General features: G+C 41.3%; 2 protein-coding genes across 2 annotated transcripts; both read left to right on the forward strand.

Moving 5' to 3' along the window:
* The first annotated feature begins 3,356 nt into the window (after positions 1-3,356).
* neurl2 (neuralized E3 ubiquitin protein ligase 2) lies at positions 3,357-4,784 on the forward strand. The gene is made up of 3 exons (XM_038975366.1): positions 3,357-3,937; positions 4,016-4,360; positions 4,495-4,784. Exons 1-3 carry the CDS (start codon positions 3,550-3,552, stop codon positions 4,608-4,610), a joined length of 849 nt encoding a protein of 282 aa, XP_038831294.1. The 5' UTR covers positions 3,357-3,549; the 3' UTR covers positions 4,611-4,784.
* Positions 4,785-5,104: 320 nt separating this feature from the next.
* msrb1b (methionine sulfoxide reductase B1b) lies at positions 5,105-7,129 on the forward strand. The gene is made up of 4 exons (XM_038974900.1): positions 5,105-5,250; positions 5,545-5,687; positions 5,854-5,971; positions 6,176-7,129. Exons 1-4 carry the CDS (start codon positions 5,196-5,198, stop codon positions 6,184-6,186), a joined length of 327 nt encoding a protein of 108 aa, XP_038830828.1. The 5' UTR covers positions 5,105-5,195; the 3' UTR covers positions 6,187-7,129.
* The last annotated feature ends 3,439 nt before the right edge of the window (positions 7,130-10,568 follow it).

Here is a 10,568-nt window from a genome sequence, read left to right on the forward strand (position 1 = left end):
TGGCAAAATGGCTTAAGGACAACAAAGTCAGGGTATTGGAGTGGCCATCACAAAGCCCTGACCTCAATCCTATAGAACATTTATGGGCAGAACTGAAAAAGCGTGTGCGAGCAAGAAGGCCTATAAACCTGACTCAGTTACACCAGCTCTGTCAGGAGGAATGGGCCAAAATTTACCCAACTCATTGTGGGAAGCTTGTGGAAGGCTACCTGAAACGATTGACCCAAGTTAAACAATTTAAAGGCAATGCTACCAAATACTAATATAGTGTATGTAAACTTCTGACCCACTGGGAATGTGATGATAGAAATAAAAGCTGAACTAAATAATTCTCTCTCTTATTATTCTGACATTTCACATTCTTAAAATAAAGTGGTGATCCTAACTGACCTAAAACAGGGAATATTTACAAGGATTAAATGTCAAGAATTGTGAAAAACTGAGTTTAAATGTATTTGGCTAAGGTGTATGTAAACTTCCGACTTCAACTGTACATACCTGTGTATTTGTTAATCCTTTATTTACAATATTCACCACATGCCCACACATTTCTAATTCTGAAAAGTGAAAGCATACCTATGAGAGGGGTCACCCTGGTAGTAGTTGTATGTTTTATACAGTACCCAAAACCAATCTGTGAGTAAATTTGACCATTGGAAAAAGAGCTACCTTGTAAATACTGCAATGCAGGTTGGATTGAGCCCCTAATCTTAATTTTCAAGGTGATGATTACACTTTTCTTTCCAACACAATACATGTGAGTCCACATTTCAAATATTTATTTTATACCCCATTAGGGATTCCAATTTACAACTCAAGTGGCAACAGATGTCAGGAACTCGGCGCCTTACCACTGTGAGCTAACTGTCCAGAGGGTCTTTTGCTCGCGATGCACACAATGTTATTATCAGAGCGTGTCAGTGGACTTCTGCTAAGTATGTCTACTGAGAAAGTTTTGGGACAGGTACATCTACGTTCACCTACCAACGAAATTAATATTTATTAGCAATTCCTCCCACCCACAACTTCACCCACAACTTCTCACCTGAGATGTTGTGTTTGTGGCCGGGTCAAATGTACATTTTGAAGGGGTTGGGCAAAGGCTGACATTGGGGTTGATAGTTACCCTTTAAAGTATTTGAACTTGAAATTAAATATTTCGAGGCTCCAAAACATATTCAATTAAAAAGCAATAATATCAAGTACCAAAACGGAATTCAATTTACCTGGTTATCGCTGCAGCATGGACACAAACCACACCACTTCTCCTGTATTGTTCAATTATCACTGACACATCGAGAAGCGAACTCCAGTCACGATTAACTTGACAATACGATTTACAATTCGATAGTTTTATTCTCCAAAATAACGGTGTGTCAAGGTTGTCAGATGCGACCTAGAGAGATGTCCAGCGAAATGCTCACAGTGCGCGCTTGTCACATCACAAGCCTGGTTTGCTGCGCCCACTTGTATCAACAATGTTAATTCTTCACGACGGACCACAGTAAGAATAATTGTCGGTTGTTCGTGTTCAGTGATGTGTAGTGACTGTCTATTAAAAAGAGAAAGGTGCGCTGCCCACTGATCTTTTAATAGAAAATATAGTGTGACTCCAGTTCCACCACGCGCTGCGCTCGTGCACACCTCCCACTTGCGGACTCTGTTCTAGATATGACACGCGCTCCCAGCATCATCAGCAGAAGCTCTAGAGCTCCTCTCACCAATCTGATTATAAAAACCATGGCCGCAGTGCACTTTAATCCAGATTAAATATTCCAGCCTCAACACACTCTCTCCGCACTTTCTCACTCTCACACACACGCACACACACCTAGAGTGAAACAGAGATGCTCAGTTGGTGTTGCTTCTATAGCCTACCTCTCTTTTTTTATAGAAGGTTTAACTTTATTCTGAAGTCATTATATAAATTCAAACAATTGTGAAACCACATATGAAATGGCCAATATATTATTTCACACAAGCAAGCCAATAAAAAAATATACAATCACATTTTGAGTCAGTCTATTTTTCACAGGCCATGGATGCTATGACAATGCTCTCAACCCCATTCCATAGAAACCTTTATTAACTTGTCCTATAGATAAAAAGAGCAGGAGTCATCTCATTGGCCTGGAGCAGGAGAACACTTCAGAAAGCAGGGGAGAGGGAGAAAATAATGAACAGGGCACTCCATCTATCTTGGCCTAGATACAGAAAGCTCTGGAAATGACAAGGAACTGGGCATAGTGTTCAGACTCACTGCTGCAGCTGGGGAATACCCCCCCCCCCCTCTCTTTCTACCATCTCTCTCTCCCTCTCTCTCTTTGCCTCTCTCCCTCTCGCTCTTTCTCTCCTGCTTTCTCTCTTCTTCTCTTCCGCTCTCTCTCTTCTCTCTCCACCCCCTCTCTCTCTAGGATAACCCCCTATTAGAGGATACATTCCTCTGCCCAAAGGAACAGTTGTTGTTGTAGCTATTCTCAAGGATACTGTGACATCATACCGTTCATCCCTCTCCTCTAACACAACACTGATGTCACTGATGTTTTTTTCTTACAATGGGAGCAGAGTCAACATACTGAATACACAATCTACATCAAGCAGAGTCATCTCGTTCAAGTCTTATATAGACATGGTCTGCATCTTAAATGGCAGCATTCTCCCTATATAGTGCACTACTTTCAGCCAGGGCTCAAAAGCAGTGCACTGTGTAGGGAATAGGGTGCCATTTGGGACGCAGTGATGGTCCTATGGCTTCTTCAGAGGTACATGATATAAATGTGGGGTGCATTAATATATCATTATAATGACTGATTTACATAAGAATACATTTGCACTGACTATATTTAGAAATCGGATATCAGATAGTACACCTAGCAACATATGAATTTATTAACATATGATACTATGGTAATTAGGTATTATCATACAGCAATTAGACACCTCTATATTGCAGTATATTGGCCTAATGACTGATTTACCTACAAATTGTATTCAGACAATGTTGTTCAGACTTTAGACTTACTAATATAATACTGTAGATCCATGGTCTTATCTGGCATATAGGCGTTGTGATAATTAGACTACTGTATAATAATGTGCATATTATATTGTGAAATTAAATGAGCACTTGGGCCCAGGGGGTTCTCTAACTAACCACTCCCCATCCATCCATGTGTGTGTTTATGGGTCTCCCCTTGCATACCTTGCCATCTGTTGACATATGCAGCTGTTCAAAAATAGCCCTCTCCATGGCACCAGAAACTTCCCTGAGTAGCCAACAGATAGGCACTAGGCTAAGGGGTAGTTGTGTGTATGCGAGTGTGTGTCTGCACAATGACCATGCGTTTACTACCAACTCTACTCAAAATAAGGAAGACACCGTAAGAGCTTTGGATAGAGGGCCACTGTACACCTTTTTGTATGGTTTTGGTTGGGAGTGTATTTGTTTATTTTATTATTTTATTCAGATCCACAGGCGACAGGCCTACTCTTTAGGCATATCATTTCCACTGAAGTAACTGTATCCAGCCCACCAAGTCACTTTGTGACATGGAACCTTTACCTTTTCTTGACCAGTTTCAGGAATTCCACCATATCCATGGAACTAACGTGCAGCTAGATCCTACAGGGACCCAGGCTACCCGAGTGGAGAGCTTTGCCAACGGGGTGTGCTTCAGCAGAGAGCCCCTGAGTCCTGGGGAGATCTTCCTGGTGGAGATCGAGGAGAAGGAGCTGGGCTGGTGTGGCCACCTGCGGATCGGGCTGACCGCCAGAGACCCTCTGACCTTCGAAACGGTGCCTGAGTACTCCCTGCCGGACCTCATGGACCTGGGGGACAGCTGGGTGTTTGCTATCACACGAAACCACAACCGGGTAGTGGAGGAGGAGGCTGTGGCACCTGAGGGAGAGGGGGCAGGAGATGGAGGGTTGGCCGGGGGTCATAGGTTAGGGGATGGTAGGGAAGAGGGAGGTAGGAGGCTACCTAGGCTGGGGGGTGGTGATGTGGAAGAAGAAGCGATTAATCCCAAACCCAAGACGTTCTTCACAGACTCCCACCTGCACATTGAGAAAGTTAAAATCCCCATGGACAAGCTGGTTGGTCGGAGTCGACCCGGACGCTTCAGCCACATCTTGGATGACCTGTACAAGACCAATGCCCTCCCCCCCACTGCCAGACGTAGTCGGATAGGGGTGCTGTATGTGCCCAAAGGACAGGGCCTGGCTGACATGCATGTTGTCATTAACGGAGAGGATATGGGTGCATCAGCTAAGGGCATCCCAATGCTGCAGCCTTTGTATGCTGTGGTTGACGTGTACTCTGCTACAAAGCAAGTTCGCATTGTCCAGGTGGAATATGGATGTAAGTGTCAAGTGAATGAAACCAAAACATATACAATATACACATACAAATATTTCAGATTGAGGTCGTTGTAGTTTCTATTAATTAGTTTTAACAAGGCTTTTCTCGCTTTCTTTTCTCATCCCTTGCTTCAGTTTCCTCCCTGCAGACTCTGTGTAGAAAGTGCATCCAGAAAAACATAGTCCACAGGATGGCTCTGGACTGGCTGGAACTGCCTGAGAGACTCAAACACTACTGCAAGTATGAGTGACAGACAGCGCACTTTGGACTGAGCACCTCCTGAAGAAGCTTCTCACGAGAGCCGAACTTAAGATCCAAGTGGTTAATGCATTTCAGAAAAGATAAATGTACTTCATGTGTTTATATTTTTGAGGTCTTCTTTACAATGAATCCCTGGTCTCTTACCAGTTATGTTTTTAATTACTGATTGACATATTATTTTTTGTATGTCAGAGATGCTTTTATGGAAAACTGGTAAATAAATGGATGACATCAACTTCTTATGGTCTATTTTCCTCCTATATCTACCATACAGTTATTTGTGTCCGCTGTTCGTGTGTCCCGAAAAGTATTCTAGATGTATCACTTACTTAGGCTACTTGTAACTCACTTGCTTCGCCAGGACTTTCTCCAAGATTCACTTGTTGTCTCACTGTTTGTCCAACACTGACATCTAGTGGTCAAGATTTGAACCGTGGGCAGGGCTTGCATAATACAACTTGGTCACATGTGCGGAAGCTTATCTTGTAGCCCGACCCATTCTGTGCTGCCAGTCTATTTAACTGTCGCTGTCAAAGCTTATCTCCACAAATAGTGTTCTCTCTTTACAGTCAGAATGTCTTTTTGCTCATTTTTTGATGGCGAGGTCTATAAAGACCATTTCAAACCAGGTGAGTATTTCTGTGATTAAGCACATTTTTGCTTTGATTGGTGTTGTGACTTGCTCTTGTTTCAGGATTAAATACTACTGAACTGTTACTACAGGCGAATTAATCAGTTCTCTAAGCTGCAGGTTAGGCTACTATTCTTGTGTGTTATACAAGGTTTGTATAAAAACCTCACTACATCTAAAATAGTCATTACATGTATTATAATGCAATATAAATATATTGTTACATACATAATGTGTATCTTTCCTTAATGATGACTTAACCCCCTACACCCCTCTACCTGGTTCTCTCTAGGTATGTATGTGTGTTCTCAGTGCAACAACCCGCTGTTCTCCAGCAGGTCTAAGTTCCCCCACTCCTCCCCGTGGCCTGCCTTCACTGAGACCATCAAAGAGGACAGTGTCACCAAGATGATGGAGTCACTCACAGCCTTCAAGGTAGGCTGACTCTCCTAGAGATTTACATGAATATCCCAGATTGTGCCTCTAAACCCAATCTTAAATAGCTGTAAATATCAGAGTTGACCTTTAATGGGATTGTTTACCTCAAAATCAGTCTCTTCTTACCTCAATAGTGGTGTAATGTTGTGGTAATGGTGTCCAGGTGCTTTGTGGGAAGTGTGGTAATGGACTGGGCCATGAGTTTGTCAACGACGGTCCGGAGGAAGGCATCTCACGATTCTGAATATTCAGCAACTCGCTCAAGTTTGTCCCAAATAAAGGTAACGTGCCAAAAGACTATTCAGAAAAAATAACTGTTTGGTTTATGTATAGTTGTGTTAATATTAACCTAGTTGAATGAGGATTTGCCTTTTATCAAAATAAAAACGTCCATATTTTGACTCACATTTGCTTTTCTATTTGAGTGTGTACTAAAATGCACTCTCCTCTCTCTCGTTCTCTTCGCTCTCCTCACCTTGCTCCAGACAAACAGTAAGTCGAGTTGAGGAGCCCAAGCAGGTAGCTGTAGCCTCACATCACAGCCCTGTGTAAGGGCCTGGTCAGTATGTGACGTGGACAGGAACAAGGCCCAGGAGGGAAACCCTGTACACTGATGACTCTATGACCAGCCTGGAATACAGGGACATTCTAGAGAAACGTTCTTTTCCCCCAAGATAGTTGTTCTATAGATGTGGTAGTTTTTTCAGTGCATTACAGATATAAAAGCATTCCTTGAAAACCTCTTATAATAAGCATGCAGATTTAGTTTATCTTTAAGATATAGGTTACGTTAAGATATAGGCCTATGGTGGATTATATGCTTTTTATGCTAATCTGCATTCCATTGCTTTGTAGCAGCTCAAGCATGTGAAGCAATTTGAAGTTTTTTTGTATTTAGTTATTTGATGATTTATTTGAATATACTTACCATGTATTCCGGAAGGAGGTGACACAGTTGGTGCAAGGTGTCATGTTCTTGAAAAAAACTCTCACTGCAATTTAGCCAAAGACATACGCAGGCTTGCTATCACATCTATGCATTTGATGTACATGTATACTTCTCATTGAAATATCACTTCCTTATATTATGTAGATAAATATTGAACAATTAGCTGAATTTTGGTTGTATGGACCATTTGTGATTTAACATTGCTACAGTATATTTGCACATTGAGCCATGTAAAATGGCATACTTGAATTGACTAGCATGATTGCTTATTATTTATATGATCTCATATGTCATTTATGACTATGAGTCTTCTGTTGTGTGATTCTGATGACATTATTTTAATTAATACATGTTCTAACTGGCAATGCAAATGGAATAAACAATGCTTTTTCTGGTATTAATACAATTGCACTGATGAAATGCAGATGCTTTGTTTATCTGTCATGATTCTATTATATTGATAACAATAAATGACTATAGTTTACTAAAACCATTGCCTCTGTTACATTGTCTCTCATTATTTACTCAGAAATTGAGAAATCCATTTGAATTGAGGTTATAGACATTTGCAATTCCTGTCCAGCTGGAGTGGCTATCTCTCTGTAAATGAGCCACTGAAAGCACCCCCAGCTTGGCGCATCGGATTTTGTATGCCTGGTTGTGGGAAAAGAGTATTTTAAAGTAAGGAAAAAACTCCCCTTGAATTGCCAGATTTAGGTTGGTGGAACTTGAGGTGTAGATCGTTTTAACAAAAAATGTAGCTGAACATTATACACCGTACTGTGTTTAACGTCTTCGTGATGCAGTGTATAGAGTGTCACCAACATTTTGGCAGCAAGCTGCCTTTTAGTTATTTGATTATGTACCAAGTGGCCACGGTTGGTCTCTTTCTCTGTGCCCCAGCTGGAAGTCATTCTGTGAGACTTGGCAGTGGCACGGACGGACCCTGTGGGGGAAGGAGGGGCCCTGCAGACCAGCTAGACTCAGAGGGGTATCATTTACTGTACCAGCACTACTGACAGACACACTGCCCTCTTACGCATCACATACTCGCTCTTGACATCATGTATCTGAAGCAGTTCCTACTCTGCTGTATGTGTCTTGAGGGAGCTGCTGTGTGTTTTTGTGGATTTCACCACAAGTGTTATGCTTATTTTCTTTAAAAAGATTGATCCTTGTAGTGAACATTTACTGTATGACTCAATGTTTAAGAGAGTGTACTCGAGCCCATTAAAACAAAGCAGAGTTCAGACATTTTTTAACATATATAATCAACACACTGAAGACCTGAACATGAGTATAAATGCATACATTTTGACCTACGTATCCCTCAGTTACGCCCTTTGAAAACCAACATATGATCTCAACTCCATTAGGGTTAAACTGTCTGACCTGGCTGTTGTCATTGTAGTCAGAAAAGAAGAGGAAGACAATCTGTTTCCCTCCAGCAGGTGGCGTTTTTTCGTTGTTTCGCCCACCAAGCAAGGAGTGTTTGCATGGAGGTCAATGAGTGTTGAATTTGGCTAACACTTGAGGTTTATTTGATCTAATAGAAGTTTCGTCATGCTTAAGTTGTTATGAGTGTACTGATATAAGTAAGACACAAGACATCCCAGCAACTTTGAGAAAAAAAACACTTTATATCGGACTAGTCTCGAGGTAGCTATGCATATTCATAAAATGAGGCTAGTAGCATCTCTCGCCATTGTATACAGACAGTTGACGTCAACAACCCTCATTGAATATTCAAAAATGTATGACAATAATTAGATGTATCCACCAATCAAAATAAAGGATAGGCGGGAGCTAGACTGCCCGCCGGGCCGCTTTGTGGACAACAACTACCATTGTTAGGGCGGAGAGACATGTATCTTGTCAGACATAAATAATCTCTGTTATATTGTTTCTAGTGTCCTTTTGCCATACCTCCAAAATCATGTCGTTGTCGCCTCCCTTTGAGGTCTGGAGAATTTGGTATTGCAAAAACGGGTTGAATGGTCCGCTGACACAGCGGCAAGATTTTGATTGGATATTACATTTCAAGAACCCTCCCCCACACGCCCGTAGAACGGGTGCTGTGTGTGTGCTTCATTGTTTTCCGTCCAGGTAGTTATTGCCTATGCTAGTTTCAAGTGCTAGTTTTCAAGTTATTTTTAAAATTTTAATTTCTATTTATTTAACCTTTATTTAACCAGGTAGGCTAGTTGAGAACAAGTTCTCATTTATAACTGCGACCTGGCCAAGATAAAACAAAGCAGTGCGACAAAAAACAACAACACAGAGTTACACATGGGATAAACAAAAGTACAGTCAATAACACAATAGAAAAATCTAGATACAGTGTGTGCAAATGAAGTAAGGAGGTAAGGCAATAAATAGTCCATAGTAGCGAAATAATTACAATTTAGCAAATTAACACTGGAGTGATAGATGTGCAGATGATGATGTGCAAGTAGAAATACTGGTGTGCAAAAGAACAAAAAAAACAAAAATAATAACAATATGAGGATGAGGTAGGTAGTTGGATGGACTATTTACAGATGGGCTGTGTACAGCTGCAGCCATCGGTAAGCTGCTCAGATAGCTGATGCTTAAAGTTAGTGAGAGAGATATAAGTCTCCAACTTCAGCGATTTTTGCAATTCGTTCATTGGCAGCAGAGAACTGGAAGGAAAGGCGGCCAAAGCAGGTGTTGACCAGTGAGATATACCTGCTGGAGCGCGTTCTACGGGTGGGTGTTGCTATGCTGACCAGTGAGCTGAGATAAGGCGGAGCTTTACCTAGCAAAGACTTATAGATGAACTGGAGCCAGTGGGTTTGGCGACGAATATGTAGCGAGGGCCAGCCCGACGAGAGCATACAGGTCGCAGTGGTCGGTGGTATATGGGGCTTTGGTGACAAAACGGATGGCACTGTGATAGACTGCATCCAGTTTGCTGAGTAGAGTTATGGAGGCTATTTTGTAAATGACATCGCCGAAGTCGAGGATCGGTAGGATAGTCAAAGTTATAGTCAAAGTTATCAAGTGTGGCCGTCGGCCTGCGATTAATTTTTCATGAAATTAACAGTGGATTACGCGGGGAAAGTTAAACGTCACAACATGTTTTAAACCGCTCTGGTGACAAACATACTTTATTCCTTGTCTCCATTCGTCCACAAAGCTCTAGGATCCAGCTTTGCTACCAAATCTAATGAGTTGATAATCAAGTGTGCTATTGCTGGGCTGGAATAGAAGTCTGCTCACCTAGTAGGTCAGGGATCAGAGGAGCAAGGTTGGCCAGGTCTCGTATGGAGTATTTTCTGTTCACTAGAAATCCTGCTTTAGTAATAATATCCTACTTGTTACTACTCAATTATCTATTGTTGTTAAGACTAAGATATCTAATCTTTACATACCAGTTAGCTTATTTGTTTACATACCAGTTAGCTTATTTGTTTACATACCAGTTAGCTTACATTTTGAAGTGATGAAGTGCTGATTCTTTCAAGTGAAGTGTTTAAAGTTGTTTTAATTGTTGAACTATTTTTCAAAATGAACTACTGTCAATGTCGATTATACACATACACTATATAGACAAAAGTATGTGGTCAAATCAAATCACCCCATCAATTTAGTGGATTAGGTTATTTCAGCCACACCCGTTGCAGACAGGTGTATCAAATCGAGCACACAGCCATGCAATCTCCATAGAGAAACATTGGCAGTAGAATGGCCTTGCTGAAGAATAAGCTAGTGACTGGGCTAACACTGACAGCCTTTTAGGTCAATAATATGCTGTTTTTATGAACATTTTGTTGGCTTTATAATCATGAAAGAAATATAGCTAGCTAGTAGCTAGCTAGTTATACATAGGTAGCTTACAAGGTTAGCTGACTGTTCTCAAAACAAACCTCTTGTTGCCATCTACTTCCTGTCCCTCATGCTAGTCT

Source organism: Salvelinus namaycush, chromosome 35, assembly GCF_016432855.1.
Source record: "Salvelinus namaycush isolate Seneca chromosome 35, SaNama_1.0, whole genome shotgun sequence".
NCBI classification, from domain to species: Eukaryota; Metazoa; Chordata; class Actinopteri; order Salmoniformes; family Salmonidae; genus Salvelinus; species Salvelinus namaycush.

What these genes read in the sequence shown, in the direction of transcription:
- neurl2 (XM_038975366.1), top strand. Translation starts at nt 3,550, where the DNA reads ATGGAACCTTTACCTTTTCTTGACCAGTTTCAGGAATTCCACCATATC. An exon ending in AGATGGAGGGTTGGCCGGGG is followed by an intron (nt 3,938 to 4,015) that starts GTCATAGGTTAG and finishes TGGAAGAAGAAG; the next exon opens with CGATTAATCCCAAACCCAAG. An exon ending in TGTCCAGGTGGAATATGGAT is followed by an intron (nt 4,361 to 4,494) that starts GTAAGTGTCAAG and finishes CCCTTGCTTCAG; the next exon opens with TTTCCTCCCTGCAGACTCTG.